General features: G+C 43.4%; 1 protein-coding gene across 1 annotated transcript in view; it reads right to left on the reverse strand.

Annotated features, from left to right (window-relative positions):
- Window positions 1–19,083, reverse strand: part of KIAA2012 (KIAA2012 ortholog) — a 111,813-nt gene that overhangs the window by 86,618 nt on the left and 6,112 nt on the right. Inside the window, 7 exon segments of the mRNA XM_067740979.1 lie at window positions 62–230; window positions 2,740–2,882; window positions 3,487–3,670; window positions 4,875–5,017; window positions 8,789–8,858; window positions 8,860–8,945; window positions 11,011–11,170. Of these exon segments, the coding sequence (XP_067597080.1) occupies window positions 62–230; window positions 2,740–2,882; window positions 3,487–3,670; window positions 4,875–5,017; window positions 8,789–8,858; window positions 8,860–8,945; window positions 11,011–11,170 (955 nt within the window).

Below are 19,083 nucleotides of genomic sequence, written 5' to 3' on the forward strand. Positions count from 1 at the left end.
CACACCCCAATCCTTCCTGGCCTGCCGGGTTCCCTCAGGAGACCGAGTCACAGGGACCTACCTCTTCTTCGTGCCTTTCCTTTTGGGGGGTGTTGGGTATGGAAATGAATCTTCATGGGGAAGATGAAGAGCTCTGCTGGGGGCTTATTGGCTTTAAGTTGACTCCTCAGGGGGTCCAGGACTCTGGATGATTCCTCTGAGATAGGAGGTGATTTCAAAGCCTTTGGTGCCTGGAGAAAATGTAAAAACAAACACACCCCCATCTGGCAGGTATCTAAATCCTGCTGCCTGCAAGGGATAAATGACATTGTATCTTACTGAATCTCCAGCATGAGAAGCTGCTGAGTGTAATGTCGCTTCTGTACCCAGGGCTGGGAGATAAAGCTGACAGACCTGGAAACCGGTCAACCCACTAGAGTAGGGCTGCTTTGCTTCATGGGAACGTGGTTATGCACCCATTAACCTAGCCTCTGATTGCTCTGAGAAGTATAAATGTGGTAAATTCAAGAGCCTTTGTGAGGAAATACAGTCTTTCTCTTGCAGTCGGGAAACTGAGCCAGATTAAAATGATAGAGCTGAGACTTCCATGTCCGGAGAAGGAGAAATCTTGGCTTGTGTCGTTAAGAGAAAAAAATATGGCTCAGATTGTGGACTGTGCAAACCTGTAGGTAAGAAAGGGCAGAAAGTAGGAATACACATTTGTGTTTGCTTTCCTCATGTCATCTCTCTAAGCTTCAATTTCTTCCTCTGTAAAATGGGGGCAATCATACTTCCCACCTCATAAATTGCCATGAGGATTAAATGAGTTAATTATATGTCGCTACAACAGTGTTTGGAGCTAGGCTTTTTTCTATGATATTTCTTTGAGAGAAGACTCTTCTTTCATTAGGGTTTAATACCTAATCTTGCCACTAGCAGAATACCTAGCTGTCTCCACACGTCTGTAATAGGAACATAGCTAGAAAAAAAATCACTGTGTGTCAGGATCAGCTACAACTGTAACCCAGTTTTTTTATGTCCAAAAAACCCCAAAACGTGTGTGTGTGGTGTATGTGTATATGTATATGGGGAGAGAGAGAGAGAGAGAGAGAGAAAGGAGCTATGGGTAGCACTTAGTCTCCTGTTTCCAATTATTCAGAAGTTGCTGAAAATTTCTCCTTTTAGTTTGCAGCTTTTAACATACGAACTTGGTTCTATGAAATGTATACGTGTGCTGGGTTTCAGGGACTTCAGTTTCACAGGAGGAAAAATAAAAACGTCTCTCACTTTTTTAGTGTTCAAAAAGAAAAAAGATCCGAAACACACACAAGTATCCTAACGTGTTTAGAGTTGAATGAGGAAGGAAATTCACCCAAATATATTCAGGGTAATATGTATAATTATGAGACGTTAAGAAAATGATTAACCTAACACATGCACATAGCATATTTATGTCCCTGGAGACCTCCACTGTCCAGGTGCCGGCTGCCCACCAACTGCCCTCTTCTGAATACTGACCTTGTGTATTTTGTTTGACAAGGTTTGCATTGGGAAATCTATGTGGAAACTCAAATGGTTTGTGTGAGGTATGGCTGATAAGCCAAGCCTTAATTTCTCTATTGTAATTAAAAATTTACAGAGTTTTAATATAGTGGAAAATATTGCTTTCCTCTGCTAAATCATATACATGGGTTGAGGGAAGGGACTCCTGTCCTCTGAGCCTGGCTTGGTTCTGGGCTGAACTGGGTGTGAGATTGAGGGCTTTCCTTAGGCCTGAGTGACCCTGGCAGGTCAGGCCTGCTGTTTACTCCTGGTTCAAAGGAACCTGGGAAGACAGATGCCCTTCTGGTATGAATGGAAAGGTTTAGATCAGCTTAGACATGGAAAATCTGAGAAAATCCTGAATAGACTGAAAACGACCTCCCTCACTGGCACCAGGACCACCTGGTGTGCCCATGGCTCCTCAGGACCACTTCAGATGGTGCGAATCCCCACCATGAACTAACACTGCTGTTGTTTCCAGTTGGACACAAGATACTTTCACATAAATGCTTCATCTCCTTTCATCCTTCCATCAGCCCTGTGAGGCTGGCATTATTATCTGTGTGCACAGAGGAGGTCACTATAGCTCAGAGTGGTGAGCCACTGGCTCAAGTAACACAGCTGCCACGGGCAGAACATTCCAGAGTCCCTGCTCATTCCCACTCAGCACAGGTGCCTCCCAACCAAACTGAAGACCCACACAGAATTTCAAGGCAGGACCAGGCCAGAGACGGCGAAGGACGTCTTTAAGGAAGGTGTACCTGACTTCTGAAGGGGGTTGATAAACCTGCAAAATTTATCCTACAGTTTCAAAGGTGACAGACCCTCAAATTAAGCAAAATCATTTCTGGGTTCCAGCATTTTGAGGTTGAAGTGGGTCAGCTGCTTACAAACCCAAATTCTGTCCTTACACGCTTACAGATAAACCTCAGCCCCTTAACAGGAAAAGGGATTCTGTTGGCACCAGAAAGTTTGGTTAACACCATAACGCTTTAATCGGGGGCAGCTGAAATTTCCTGTACTTCACTATTTTCAACATTTAGTAAATTACTACCGCTTTAGTCCAGCTCCACCCGGTGAGCTCAGAAGCAAGTAAGGCCTGTTCTCTGAGACATCCCTTTGAGTCACCTCATTCCTAGATTGAGATTAATCTTTTAAGCGCACGCATGCTTAAAACACACACACACACACACACACACACACACACACACACACAACCTTTTTCCTCCTCGCTTCTCCAGATGTGTTTTTTTCTGAGCCCGTGGCAGATGCTACAGGAGGGAAAAGACATCTTTCAGCAGGAGGCTCCTGGAACAAGTGGCTGCTTCTGCCCTGGTGGAGTTTCATATTCCCTTGTTTGTCTGTAGAAACAGGATGGGAACAAGAACTTATTAGTTGCCGGGGTGGGGATGGACAGTTGACTTTCAACTTTTATCACTTTTGGGTTAATGGGAAGAGAGACAGAGAGCGCCGAGGCACTCAGACGGCCATGGCTTTGGCTGAGGTAGCTTCAGGAAGCCCTAATCTCATTATCTGGGTTGGGTTCTTGTTGGTTGAGTCAGGTGATAGGGAGAATAATAACGATCATCATAGTAGTTACTATGTATTAAGTGTTAACTATAGGACAAGAATCATGCAAAGTATTTTATATGCATTAACTGAATCCCCATAATAGCCTTATGGAGGTATTATTATTATTCCCATTCTACAGATGAGGAAACGGAGCCTCTGTAAGATTAAATAACTTGCCCAAGGTCACCGTTAGTAAGTGGGGGTAATTTGAGCGCAGGCAGTCTGACTGCGGAATGTGTGCGGTTGAGGACTGGTCTCATTCCTACCTCCAGCTGGACTTTGGCAGTTATTTTCTAAGGTGAGTGGCATGAGGAAGTGACACTCAGCCTGCCTCGGTGCTCTCTGCAGGATCAGGTTTACCGAGATCAACAAGCAAGATATTTGGCTTCTTACCGCTGAGATCTGCCTTCCTGTTGGGGAAGGCGCGTCCATAGAATGTCGTGTGGGATTTGTCACGCAGGAGCCAAGAATGATCGATGCGGGCATGCCCAAGGGCCCTCCTGGAGGTTTGCTGTGTTTTTTCATGGTGGCTTTCCTTTGAAGCGTGGATGCAACGGTGATTCCCTTTTGACGTGTCCTAGGGAAGGACAGATACGCATTCCTGAAAACAGGTTTTGTAAAGGAACAGAGCAGGTTCCTATAACAGTCAGACCTTGTGGCTAGACTGGTGGTTCCAAGGATGAAGTCTCCTTAGCAGCCTGGGAAGAAAAACATGGTTATAATGGCAAGATATTTCATGATGTTTATTATAATAAAACATTTTATTATTGGTGATAGAATGACATTTAACCATGCCTGACATATAGTGCTTTCTTGCAAAAAATTTAAAAATCAAAATGAAAAAATTAAAAATCAAGCATCAGTATCACTGTCTTTTCTTTTTGGCAAACTTTTTTTTATTGTAGTAAAATATACATAACATAAAATTTATCATTTTAACCATTTTTAAGTGTATAGTTCTGCATTAAGTATATTCACGCTAGTATCATTGTCTTTATCCATCATAAAATGTCTCTTCTCTCCCACTAGGTGGTACTTCTCTTCTCCCCCTTTCCTGTTTCATTGGCGTGTGACCTGCTTGTAAGTCATACATGTTTATTCAAGATAGGAGCACGTGTTGTCTACGTTTCTCTGAACCACTGTCGCCTTGTACACACGTGCACACACACACACACACACACACACACACACACACACACACGGGCCTTAGAGTTTAGAAAGCATTTTTACATTTTAACTTATTTAATCCTTATAGCAACCTTGAGAGGTGTGTATGATAACAGCTCCATTTTACAAGAGAGGTAATTCAAAGAGGTTCAAAGTTAGTTAAGTTAGTCACCATAGCTAGCAAGATGCAGGACTCAAAACAAGGCTTTTCCAACTCTAAGGCCAAAAAGCTCTTTTTTCTAGAGAAGACTAGAGCTGCCTAGATGGGGTGAAGAGTGTAGGGAGGATCTGTGGTTAAGTAAGATTGGAAAACCATGAGTTAAAGCTAAACCAGCCACTTTACCTATAGAACTACCTATGGTCCATGGTCAAATGTGCACTGTGACTCTCTGGGAGGAGGACATTTCCCAAATGTATTTGGCCAAGAAACCCTTTTTTTGCATGGAGCATCTGGCAATGCTAGGGTTCCACAGGTGACACTTTGGGAAACAGGGGTCAGTAGGCTCAAAGTACTCTTCTCTTCTCTGGAGGACCCCAAGAAATGGTGAAGGGAGGGAGCATTATCTCTAAAGTCAGAAGAAGAGTGACAGAGGGGACCCCATTAGAAATGGTACCTCTGCCTGTGTTTCATCTTCCTGCCAGGGCTGCTTCCTGAGTGGTGGCAAGTGAGTCCCCTGGCTGCCATGGTTCTTGGCTACAGAGCCCAGGTCCATGTGTCCACCAGCCCCAGCTTCCCCTTCATCCAGGCCCTGCTGACCTGCAAAGGTGAACAGTGTGTCAACTTCACAAGCCCAGAGATAGGTATGATGCTGTTAGCTGCTTCCAAACTGCCTTCCTTCTTGCTTTTCTGAGCAAAAGTGTTGATCAAGGCCCTTGTTCCTCCTCCCTCCTTATTACTGTATTTCTGCTAGTGCCTCCACAGAAGTGGCAGCCAGGTCAGTGGAACAGAACTGCTTTAAGAGTCAGGAGGCTCAAGGTTGAGTCTTTGTTTCATGGACTCAGTTTCCTCATCTGTAAAATGGGGATACTGATTTCTTGCTCTCGCTTCCTTGCAGAGTTGTCTGGGGCTCAAATAAGATCATGAATATGACACCCCTTTGTAAACTGTGAGGGACTAGGGGATAACAGAGGTGTGATGATGGTGGGGTGACCTGCAGCCCTGCTCTATTGTCACTGAGATGCTCAGTCTGAAGCACTTGATTTCCTGGGATGTCTGCTGTTCATTTACTTGTAGAAAAACTCAGGCAAGTGCACTGCTTAGCAATCTGCACTTACCCTGTCTGTGTAACCCTCAGGAAGGATCTGAGTCAACAGATGACTCCAGCATAGTTAACAAATCTTTCATCGATGGTTTAAAGGGTCCTGCAGCTATTTTCATCACTTACTCAAGGTAGATTTATTGCTGAAACAGTCTGGCAAACTTTCCTTGTTTGGAGCCGCTTTAGCAACACCTCCACTCTCTGCTTGCAGCTCCCTGGAACAATGGGGCTGTCTTTCAACGAGAGGCGCTGGAAGCCCTCAGGGGCTCTGTGTATGTTGGAGCGCTGGGCTTCTGGAGGCTCCCAGCCAGCCTCACTGTCCCCCATACTCCCCAACCCTTGTCATTCCTTACATCATTCTCATCCTTGGTGTCATTGGGTCAAGAGCCAAGTGCTTATCTGTGGACTACTCCCTCCCTGCAGCTCCCCTTCCTCTGCCCATTGGCTCCTGAAGGCTACTTTGGGGCTGAGCTGAGCTGAGAGTGTTGGTGGGGCAGATGCAGACTCAGGCGTAGGTTCAGGGGGACTGCTCAGGTTTTAGTGACCCAGGGAATCCCTGAATCTGGGGTGGCCCAGGGCCACATTAGGCCTGCTCCCAAGAAAGCCTCAACTCCATATAGGATGGAGCACTAAAGACCTTTCTGTGTGTTCTAGAATGATCCTTTGGGGTCAAGCTGGACTTCAGGGCCATCCTTCCTGGTCAGATTCACCAGGGAGCTGAGTGCATTTCTGAGGGTAGAGGAAGTAAAACTCTGGCCAAATGGCCACTCACCTGCTGAACTGTATTTTATGGCAGACTGGCTAAGTTGGGGCAGGGTGCTCTGGGGCGGGAGGATATAGAGGGGCATTCTTCCCTTTGGCTGTATCCCAGGTGATATTGAATATATGACTCAATCTATGTGAGGGAAACCAAGATCCTTCTCAGTAAACATCATCTCTGGCTCATTTATCTATGCTTAACAGAAACAGGTTTGCAAGCAAGGTATTGGAAGTTTCAGTTGTTGAAAGGAGACCACACAACTTGGTCTCTCTCTGTCTCAAATATGGGTTCAGATTACCCAAATAGTGTGCATGGGGGTAGTAATTTAGAGCTCTTAGAGAGCTTTTTTACCTGTGTCTTCTCCTATGGTTTTTTACAACAACCCAGAGAGAGTGGAACGCAGACACCACTACTACCATTTTACAGATGAGCAAACTAAGGATGCACAAAGCATAAGTGACTTAGCCAACATCACATTGTTGGGGGATCTGAGATTTGCAGCCAGGACTTTTGTTACTTTCTCCAATACAGTGTCTGGCAAGGAGAGGGAGACCAAGGGGAGATAAAGTTAAAACAAATAAACCATCAGTCAGGGTTCAGGCTATAGTCTCTGAGCTATTTTTCCTTCCTTACAAGTTGATTTTTGGTCCCTGTGATCATGGGCAATTGGGCATTACAGTTATGCTTAAAAAACACAAGGTAGGGAGGTCTATAACTAACATTTACTGAGCACTTGCTATGAGCCAGATACTGCATTATCTCGTTTAAGTCCCACATCCAATCCTGTGAGGTATAGGTGGGTATGGTCATCTTCATTTTATAAATAAGGAAACTGAGGCCCAGAGAGGTCACATGGCTTAGAATCTGGTGCCAATGGGCACGTGTTTAATCACTATTTAATATTGCCTCTCTGTTTCTGCCTGATTGTGACAGCTCCTCCGTATATGGCATCAATTAGGGAAGCCACTTGATTCCTTAGGTGTGCAGTGTTGATCCACCCTCACATGGAAGTACTATAGTCCACAGTCCAGTATTTTTAGATCTCAGGGCATCAAAGTCTAAGGATATTAACTGGAGACAGTAGAATTTTTGAAGCAGGAAGGCATTAGGCAATGGCGAGGTGGGGTGCCACCTGGGGAAGGGCAGAAGGTTCCAGCACAGGAGGATTACTGGGTGAGTTCACTACTCTTAGGACATGGATGGCCCAGAAACTTGATCTCATCAGTGCCTCAGAATCACCTGGTCTCAGGGATGTTGACCCACATTAGCAAAGTGCATAGAGACTGATGTATAGACCGGGGTATAATTACAAAGAGAAATACAATTGCCTGACCAGCATGTTTCCCATAGATGAACTACTGGACAAGGTTATGACCAAAATTCCTTGATAATGGAGTCTAGACTCAAGGGAGGTATATGGTAGGCATGTTTATGGCACCAGGCTCTGAGAACCTGCCATGTTCTCCACTCCACTTGATAGATCAGATTCTCTACTTATCCTGACTAGATCCTTTTGCAAGTACAGAGCTTGGTTTGTTTCTGGACTATTGTTTCTGGAAAATTCCTTTTTCATTTCAGAAAAATTAACTTTATATTATGTTAGGCTCTTGTCCTTTCCTTCTCGTTTCTCAAAAACTCTGGTAGTAGTCAAGACGCTATTCTTTGCCCAGTCATCTTTATCCAGTCATCTTTCCCCATCTCCCTTGGCAAAGCAAATCTGGCTCTTTTAATGCTTCAAGTTCCCAAGAATAATATTGACAGGTAGAACCTCCATAGTACTGAACAGCTTACAGACAGCTCACAATAATTTTCTGTGCAGTAACGAGGTAGGCCTTGTTATGTCCATTACAGAGATAAGCAAACAAGCTCAAAGAGGTTGAGTGATTGGCTCAAGATCTTACATCTAGTAAGAGAAAGAACAGCCATTGCAGAACAGCCAGATTTCTGGCTCCAAAGCCTGTATTTTTTCTTATGATATTGCCACAAAGCCACAGGTTAAAGAGTGTTAGAGTGAAAAAGACATAAGAAATCGTCTAAAATCTAGACTCTAGATATGCACTGTCCAATACAGTAGCCACTAGCCACATGTGGCTATTTAGATGTAAATTAATTAAGAGTAAATAAAATTTAAAAACTCATTTTCACAGTCACACTACCTACATTTCAAGAGCTCAATAGCCACATGTGGCTGATAACTACTATATTGGAATTGGACAGCATATATATATATATACACACACACATATATACATATATGCATGTATATATACATATACATACATGTGTATATATATATATACACACGTATATGTATAAAAAATATATATATGTATAAAACATTCTATCATTGCAGAAGGTACTATTGGATGGTGCTGGTCTAGACTAACTCCCTCATTTTACAGATGAGGACAATGAAACCCAGAGTCCCTAGACCTTATTTTGGAAAACTTCATTTTAAGCTGTTAAAAATCCAATATTTGAGGTCTGGTTTGATAAAATCAACATGTACCTTGTTCCAAAGATTTTCCTGGTTGAATCCAAAATGGAGGGAAGACAGGCAGGAGATGGTATTTGGGGGGGTACACCTAAAAGATCCTGTTGTGGCCTGAGATTCTTTGGTACATTAAGTTGACTTTCCTGGAGCAGGACAGAATCCTTGATGTATCCTGAAGAGTAGGTCAGGAGTTATTGGTAGAAGTAATGGTTGCCAGTCTAGATGTCTTGGTGATAACTACAGGGTTCCCCACTTGCATTAGTCTTAGTTTTGGACATTGCCCATTAAGGAAGACAATTAGAAGATGTGAGAGATTAAAAAGTCAGATAGAAGCCGTAGAGGGTTCTCTGTCTAGTGTCTTGGGTGCCTCTGGTCCTGTGCCACATATATACTTCTTCCGCTCCACCATTCCCAGGAATTGGGTCCCCCTCGTGGAAGAAACATGGCTGCTGCTTTGGGGTTGGCTAAAAGGCACCTCCTGCCTTGGAAGGAAATCTAAAGGTTTCTCCTGGATATATCCTGCTTGCTTCTGCAACCCCCATGATTTTCAATCCATTCTATAAGTATTTATTGAGGGCTTATCAATGGTCCCACCTCTCTACTGGGCAGTAGGGTGGATACAGAGAAACCAGACATGGGTCCTTTTTAAAGGCACTAATAGTCTGTTGGAGAGACAAAGCTCTCCTCTGCTCTATGCGTGTGGTCCCAAGTGTCAGTGTTATATAAGGCCAGAAAATGAGGAGCTCAACATTGCTGGATTTGTCAGAGAAGCCTTTGTAGAAGATGTGTGCCTGAAGGGTGGCGAGGATTTATCATAGGAGTGGAAAGATGGGAACATACCAGCATCACAAAGGTGGTGAGCTCTGAGATGTGAAGGAAGGGGGTGGCAGAGTCCATTAGGCCAATGATCTCAAATCCCAGTATTGTCTTTGCTCCTCCAGCTTGAGAGTCTCACCCTCAAGAAGGCCTTTGATGAGGAATTATGGCAAGAGGCCCAAGAATGCACGTACACATGGACCTTTCCTTAAACCACACATTGTAGCTACATGACTTTCACAGAAGGGTCTGAGACATTTTTTGATGTTAAGAGGGGCTCTCCTCCTTGAAGACGTTGGGCTTGGGCCATGGGGCAGTGGCCTGCTCTGCCCTCCGCCCCACCCAACAATAAACATATCTCTGGTTAAGAGGCTCTTTCTCACAAGTGTTAGATAAATGGAACTGCCTGGAACCGTGGGTCCACCGTGAGGGGCAAACCAATTACTGGACAAACCCACATCTCTCATTTTCCTTCAAGTCATCACTTACTGGGGAGAGAGCTGTTTTCTCTCCTTTCCCGAAGTAAACCTGTAAAGCAAGAAGAAAGGCAGTTTTCCTCTGGTCCCGTCTGTTCGTTGGTGCTGAAGAGGTGGCAGCTAGCTGAGTAGCCACTGGCAAATCCTACTGCTCTCCCCTCTCTTCCCCAGTAGGTTTGCCAAATAAAATATGGGATGTCCAGTTAAAATTGAATTTCAGATAAACAATGAATACTTTTTTAGTAGGAATATGTACCAGATGTTACAAGTGTAACTTTTTTGTGCGTGCCTCTGTGTGTATGTGCACGTGTGTAGGCGCTAAATCTGGCAACTCTAATTCCCAGCCATTGCCTGTTTTTATTTTGAAGCCATTACAGAGTGTGTTTGGGGTCTCTGTTCAGCAGCAGGGTGTCTGTCTCACTCCTGGGTGGGTTGTGCTGGAGAGCCACCTTCTTTGAGGAGGAGGCCTAACATTTCTACGTCCTGGGGGATCTGAGGTCCCTCTGAAGGGGAAGTAGGGGATATTGGGAAGAGGGTGGCACCTGGGGTGTGGGGAGGATCTGGCTTCTGGTTTCAGCTTTGCTTTTGGCTGAATGACCTTGGACAAATTACTTTGCCCCTCTGGGCCTCTTTCTCCTTCCCTTGTAAAAGATTGGGATTGCACTGGAGGATCTGGAGTCTCTGCATGGGGAAGCTTGGGATGCACGTTCTGCTTGGGATGCAGAGCGTGAGACTGTTGAGAGGCAGTAGAGGGAAGGCAAGACTTCAGGCTGCACTCCCTCCGCACACGTGGGGGAAGCTGACGGGCGAAAGGTGCGACGGCACAATTAACACAGAATTGGGCCTGAAATTCTGCTGTTTCAGACCTTGATGGAAAACACACTCTCACACCAGAATGCGAGGCGGGGAGGCTCAAGGTGCACCTCCTCCCATGTCCCCACTGACCTGCACATTGGAGCCTGTACATGGTGTCAGGGGGCCACGTCCGCAGGAGGCCACGGAGGTGTCTCTTGGCTGAATACCCAGGCTGGGTCCGCCGTAGGCCCTGGCTCTCTGGTTGGCTTTGGAAGTGGAGGTATGGCTGCCAGGCCCTGTCCTGCTCTCTCTGTGTGGACACCAGTCAGGAAACAGCATGGCTGCTGAGCTGGGAGCCTCCCAGTGATACAGGCTGGCTAGCACAATCCTCATCAGTAATCTGGGAGACTCCCGGAAGGTGCTGGAAGGCACCAGAAACGGATGCCTCGGCCAACAGACATAAACCAAGAGCCCACCAAGCAAAGCTCTGAAAGGCCCCTGTGGATTTGCAGTTGGAAGGAGAAGGAGAAATGAGAAATACCAGATCCCATCTTGAGATAGAACACCAGAAAAGGATAAAGAGCCTCAAAAGAAAACACATCATTTAGTTCAGCCTGTGGAAATCATTTTAGTATCTTAAAAAGTGGCCCCGTATGAGAAAGCCAGGTCGACAAATCAGCATCAGCGTTCAATGTTTGCAATATGAATAATGGGACAGACAAACTCTGTCCGTGTTCACGAGGAGCATGGCATTTTGAAAACATCTGGCTCTGCTGCATTTCATTTCAGCCAGGGAGAAGTTTCTGGGAATCTACCTGCCAAAGTCACTATGCAAGACATCATGGGAAATAAATGTGAATAATAACATCTTACACTTGGCTAGGGCTTTATCTTATACAAATAATTTTCACCTCATTATAATCCTTTAAGGTGGACAAGTTAATATCATAACCACTTAAATGAGGTAGAAATTCTCTAAGGATAATCAGTTAAGCACAAGAATAGCAAACACGTGGTCCTTGTGTTGACATCTCTCCTCATCCCTGTTGTCCATGGCAGACATCACCAATCAATCACAGCACTCTTGACTGAAGAACTGATTGTGATCTGAGTCTTTGCTTTTTCTCTGGATAATAAGGCAGATGGATAACGAATATATAAATTGACTAAAGGTAAAAAAAAAAGCATGGCTTATTATTCAATTGACTCTACTGTCTCAGAATTTGTTAATTAAATGAATGCTTGGAATCCAAGCACAGAGCATCACCTGGTCCTTGATGTCTGGACAGTTTATGTGGCAAGTACTTCAAGTACAAAAAGAGCCTGAAAAACTCAGCCCCACATAAATCTTGAGGCTTTTTCCACAGGACATGAGAGAGGGAGTTGTAGGGAGGGCAGTGGACACAAAATGACTTAAGTTCTTTCACTCACTCCATTTTTTCATTTGGTCATGCAATAAAAATTTGTTGAGCACCTTCTACGTGCCAGGCACTGTGTTAAGCCCTGGTCTATGGAGCCACTAGATCCAAGGCTTTTTCTGGATGAACTGGAACTTCATTTCCTCCTGTAAATCTTTGCTTCCAATGACTTCCCTCTAAATGTGATAAAACCAAGCGTCCTCTGAGATGCTGTGGCCCTGGTGCAGATGGCATGACGCCCTGTCTGATCTGGATAAGAGCCCCTTGGTTTTCAGTAGGGGGCACTTCTGAAGCACCTGCTTGGTTCTGTAGCTTTGCTCGGCCGCTTGCTCAATGTGGCAGGGAGTTGCCGAGAAGAATTAGGGAATCCCTTATCCTGGAATTTGGCACATCTAGGTACATTTTTGCCTTGAGTTTGAAAGCTGATCTTGGCCTCTGTATTAGTTTCTTATTGCTGTTTAACAGATTACCATACACTTAGTGGCTTATTATTATTATTTTTTTTTTCGGCCACGCTGCGTGGCTTGCACAATATTAGTTCCCCGACCAGGGATTGAACCTGGGCCCCTGGAGTGAAAGTGCTGAGTCCTAACCACTGGGCCACCAGAGAATTCCCCCCTTAGTGGATTTTTTTTTTTTAAATACATTTATTTATTTATTTATTTATGGCTGTGTTGGGTCTTCGTTGCTGTGCACGGGCTTTCTCTAGTTGCAGCAAGGGGGGGCTACTCTTTGTTGCGGTGTGCGGGCTTCTCATTGCGGTGGCTTCTCTTTTTGCGGAGCACAGGCTCCAGGCACACAGGCTTCAGTAGTTGTGGCTTGTGGGCTCTAGAGTGCAGGCTCAGTAGTTGTGGTGCACGAGTTTTGTTGCTCCGTGGCATGTGGGATCTTCCCAAACTGGGGCTCGAACCCATGTCCCCTGCATTGGCAGGTGGATTCTTAACCACTGCACCACCAGGGAAGTGCCCTTAGTGGCTTTAAATGATACAAATTTGTTATTTTACAGTGCTGGAGGTCAGAAGTTTGAAATGGGTCTCACAGGGCTAAAATCAAGGTGTTACAGGGCTTTCTGGAGGCTCTAGGGAAGAATCTGTTCCTTTGCTTTTTCCAGTTTCTAGAGGCTGCCTGCGTTCCTTGGCCTGTGACCCCTTCCTCCATCTTGAGAGCCAGCAACATTGGGCTGAGTCCTTCTCATGCTGCCATCTCTCTGGTTCTCTCTTTTGATTCCGTCTTCCCCTTTTAAGGATCCCTGCGATTATACTGGGCCTGCCCTGATAATCCAGGATAACCGCCTTGTTTTAAGGCCATCTGGTTAGTAATCTTAATTCCACCTGCAACCTTAATTTCCCTTTGCCATATAACCTAGTATATTCATAAGTTCCAGCAATTAGGTTGTAGACATCTTTGGGGGGCCATTATTCTGCCTACCACAGCTTCTTTAAGTTTTTTTTTCTAGTTTTCTGGTTCCTGTTCGTAATTTCTCAAATTATGCCTGTGAAGTTGGTTCATAAATTTCACATCTCATTGGATTAACTGAAGTACTGCGGGAGGCCGCAGGCCTGCTTAGGTTACCAAAAAGCTCACTCAGGGTTAAATCTATTCACTCATTTCCAACATGTAGAATAATAAGTGGAAAAAAGCAAGGTATTAGAAGGAATGTATAGTACAACTACAATCCCATTAAAGTTTATTTTATAAATGTATAATCATGGTGGAAAGACTGGAAGAAAATACATTAAAATTCTAATAACAACAGTATTAGGGTGTTGGGCATAAGATTACAGATAGTTTTTTCTTCTCTCTTTTTTTATGGAATCAAAATTTCAGTAAAATAGATTATATTATAAATGGAAAACACGTTAAAAATTAATGTATTTTATTGCACCCACCGCCCTTGCATACATTCTCCATATTTTTCTATTCCTTCTCCAACATTATCCTGAACCTCTAACCACCAAAATTACTCTAAAACATAAAAGGAGGCAGAAGGGAGCCAAGAAGGGAGTTTCTGGAACAGGGAAATAAACGATAGCAGGAGGTTGGCTGCCGATGGTTCCAGACTTCTCAGGCCTGCCTTGGCTTTGCTAATCAACCCCAGCTTTTGGTTCTTCTGAAATGAGTAATTAGTGTGCACAGAGGGGTCTCTTATCCACACTCCACCGGGAATGCTTCCTCTAACGAGGGACTAGCTCTGGCCCGCCAGCTCCCTGGTGCTCCCCCGGCCACCATGTGCAGAGGGGCAAAGGGGCGCCCATGCATCTGTCCGCAGCCCCACACTGGCTGTCATGGCCACCCCACCTCGGTCCTGGCAGGCAAGGGTTTTCAGAAGGTGGAAGGAGCCCATGTGTGCAGTACTCCTGCCCAGCAGATACGCGGTGGCAGGGTGCCAGTGTCCCCAGGAAGACAAGAAATGCCCAGATCGCCAGCTGTCATCATACCACAGTGGGCACCCTTTGTGTGCAGGAGTCAACAGAGAGGTAAAGAGAGAAATCCAGCTCTCCCAGGGCTGGCAGGCAAAGCCCTCGGTAGTTTGACCCCACCCACTTCTCCAGGTAAGAGCCACACCTGTCTAATTACTCTGACTTTGCCCACTCTCCCCCCTGGGCTTTCACTGACCTATGCCGAGAGGGCTGCGCTCCATTTATTTTTTTACCACAAGACTCAGCTCAGATTCTATCTCCTCCACGACGCCACTCTAGATTTTCCTAGTAGGAAGCAATCTCAGTCTCTAGCATCTTTATACTTTGACAGCATATTAATAAATTACAGTCTAGTTCCTCTCATGGGCTGCCTTGTATCAGGTATCACAGGAGCACAAATCTGCCTACCTGACCACATTGTACACCCAGCCCTACTGGGTAGAGGTTATGACCTCCCACCGCCACACCCTGGCAACTAATATGTTCATCTAACAACCATCTGTTGAGAATTTGCCATGTGTCAGGCAATGTTCAAGGCACTGAGTATTTAATAACTATTCAAGATGTTAGCTTAATGGAATAGAAATCCCCCAAATGTCTGTACTTTCCTGCTGACCACCTGTACCTTGAGCTGCCCACTGCAGTCAGAAGTCCTTCTCTCCGGAGGAGCATAGCTGGTGTCTCTTGCCCCTTGGTCAGGCTTGCCGGAGTTAGTGTGCCCTGGCAAAGGCCAAGCCTTATTAGAACAGAGGGTAACCACCATTGTTGTTGCACCTGTGCAGGTGTGCCTGGAGCCAGACTTGGGGCTGCCAGGTGAGTGCAACCAGAGTGGAGGTGAGGGTGAGGTGGGAGGGGAGAGATGTGTGTCCACTTGCAGCTGTGCCTGAAAAGTCTTCTCAGCCCCAGCGTGACTTTAATCAGCCTCGTGTAAACACTGCCGCTTTCAGCTAGCCCTTTTCTCTGCAGGTTTAATTTCTGAGAGTCTGTACAAATGATACTATCTCTCCCACATATCTTTGGTGGCCATATGTTCCTGAGTATCAAGCCATTAAGAAGAGAATCATAAAGTGGTCTGAATTTTCCCATAGTTGCAATGTTGTTACAGGGTTTGATTCTCAACCAAACCATTTAGCATCAAAGATTTGACCAGCCATATGTCACAAAAGCAAAGAAGATACAACAACTAGAAATGAAAACAGAAAAAATTAAGCTTCAGTTTCTTTAAGAGCTCAGTCTTTTTCAGTCTGAATCCTGGCTCCATTACTTACTAGCTGTGTGGCTTTGGGGAAATTACTTGACCCATATGTGCCTCAGTTTCTTTATCTGTCAAATAAGGATGATAAAAGTACATACCCTGCCTGCAAAAATAAATGAAGTTGGATCCTTACCTTGCATCATAGACAAAAGTTAACTCAAAGTAGAATAGACTTAAGAGCTAAAACTATAAAACTCTTAGAAGAAAACGTAGGGGAAAAGCTTCACAACATTGGATTTGGTGATGATTTCTTGGATATGACACCAAAAGAATAGGCAACAGAAGAAAAAATAGATAAGTTGGACTTCATGAGAATGTAAAGCTTGGGACTTCCCTGGCAGTCAGTGGTTAAGACTCTGTGCTTCCACTGCAGGGGGCACGGATTCAATCCCTGGTGGGGGAAGTAAGATCCTGCCTGCCTGCCGCGTGGCCAAAAAAAAAAAAAAAAAAGAAAGAAAGAAAATGTAAAACTTTTGTGCACCAAAGGATGCTAGCAGGAGTGAAAAGGCAACCCACAGAATGGGAGAAATTATTTGCAAATCATATATATCTGATAAGGGATTAATATGCAGAATGTATAAAGAACCCTTACAACTCAAAAACAAAAAAACAAACAACCTGATTTTAAAATGGGCAAAGGACTCGGATAGACAATTTTCCAAAGAAGAGACACAAATGGCCAATAAGCACATGGAAAGATGCTAAATATTACTTGTTACTAAGGTATGCAAATCAAAACCACAATGAGATACCGCTTCACACCCATTAAGATAGCTATTATTAAAAAAAACCCACAGAAAATACAAGTGTTGTTGAAGATTTGTAGAAATTGAAACCCTTGGGCATTGCTAATGGGAATGTAAAATGATGCAGCGACTATGGAAAACAGTATGGCGCTTCCTCAAAAAACAAAAAATAGAATTACACATGATCCAGCAATTCTACTTTGGGTATATACTCAAAAGAATTAAAAGCAGGGACATTGACAGGTATTTGTACATCCAGGTTTATAGCAGCATTATTCACAATAGCCAAAACGTGGAAGCAATTTGTGTCCATCAACTGATGAATGAATAAACAAAATGTGGTATATATACGTAGTGAATCATTATTCAGCTTTAAAAAGAAAGGAAATTCTGATACATGCTACAATATGAACGAACCTTGAAGACATTATGCTAAATGAAATAAACCGATTACAAAATACTGAAAGGATAACTATTATTTCACTCATATGAGGTACTTACAGTGGTCAAATTCATAGACACAAAAAGTAGAATGATGGAAAATAGGGAATTACTGTTTAATGTGTAGAGAGTTTCAGTTTTGCTAGATAAAAAAGTTTTAGAGATGGATGGTGGTAATGGTTGTATAACAATGTGAATATACTTACTGCCACTCAACTGTATACTTAAAATTGATTAAAATGGTAAATTTTATGTATATTTTACAACAATAAAAAGTACACATAAAGTTGTTGTGAGGATTAAATGAGATAGTAAGTATAAAGTGCTTAGAATGGTGATGGGTACAATAGTATTACTTAAGTGTTAGACTATTACTTAAGTGTTAGACTATTACTTAAGTGTTAGCCGTTATTATAAATATTCTGTATCTAGTGGTTATACAAGGGAACCAATGGATGAAATACATAAAGCCAAGCCTACTGGATCATATATATGGCTTACTTGAACATGTTACCTAACAACCCAGATTGGTTTTAATGAAAATCTGATTTGTGTAATAAAGGATTTTAAGGGATGTGTTGGAAGACCAAGATCCCTTTAAAAAAATACTGTTAAAGCAGGAGAGATGTTTCTTTTCCCTGGAGCATGTGGAATCTTCAAAATTAGGCCCTCTAGGGACTAAAAGTGGGGCTTTGGACTCAATTGTCCAGGCTCCAATTCTAGCTCCACCACTTAGATGTATAATTTGGGGGAAGTTAATTAACTTCAAACCCCCATTTTTCCTACTACAAAATGGAAGTAATGGTGGCACCCAGCTCATTAGCTTGTGCAGATTGGGTGTGGTTATAGAGATTAAGTGCCTGGCCTACACCAAGCACTCACAAGTGTTAGCTATGACTGACAATACCTTTGACCTCATCATTACGGATGACCATGATTCTCTCCTGATCTTTCCTACTTCTAGGTTTATTAAAGGCTCTAAGTACAACTGCTCAGGAGCTGCTCAAATGGAGCACACTTGGCAGAATGAGTGCAGTCAAGGCACTCTTTCTCCCCTTGCTGCTTTGGTACCTCCTAGAACCTTGCTGACAGCCATCAGAGCACTTCGTAGGGACACCATCAAACCAGTAGCAGGTAATTGATTAGGACTTGCAAAGGGAACTTTGTCTTCCTGATCTTTGGCTGAAAGGATAATTTATTATTCTTCCTATTTTTCTATATCTTTCTATTTTGTATAATGAGCTGATGTTATGATTAGAGTGGAAAAATAAACTTTATTCTAAAAACATAACTTATCACAATATTACTTGATAAAATAGTAGTCTGAAAGTGCCTTCATGGGTTGTATATTGACTGAAAACACCAACTAAAGAGTTAAGCACCTTGAGTACTGAGATGTGGGGAGAGATTAGGCAGTATGGAATCAGTGGAACAAGGTTGGCAATACTCTTAAATGTAATCACACTTATAAGGGAGATGGCAGATGCAATACAATCTCGGTTGAAACCAGCTATTGTAAACTGAATCCTGTTCATGCTTCAATGGGATAAAGAAATGGGAAGCTCTGTGAACTGAATTTTTAAAACATATTATTTCGAATACATTACTTAATCAATGTACCATGTTGGACATGTAAAAAATATCACCGGATTTGCAAAATTTTAAAAATATAAGAATAAGGAATACGAAAACAATGTGAGAATTGTTTAAAATTTCCAATGATTTGAGAGGTACTTGAGGTTTCTGCTATGCTTCAAAAGCATCATTATGAGTATCATTTAGATACTACCCCAAATTATGGTTATTTAGATTTCATAGCTATTTGATTTTTAAATATGTGATGGGAAGCTGGACGAATTAGAGGCCTCAAGAAGAATGGTTTTAATTTTGGGAATGTTTGTACCGTATTTCCTTCTGTTTTAAAAAAAAACAAACAAGCAACA

The sequence above is a fragment of the Pseudorca crassidens genome, chromosome 6 (genome assembly GCF_039906515.1).
Source record: "Pseudorca crassidens isolate mPseCra1 chromosome 6, mPseCra1.hap1, whole genome shotgun sequence".
NCBI lineage: Eukaryota > Metazoa > Chordata > Mammalia > Artiodactyla > Delphinidae > Pseudorca > Pseudorca crassidens.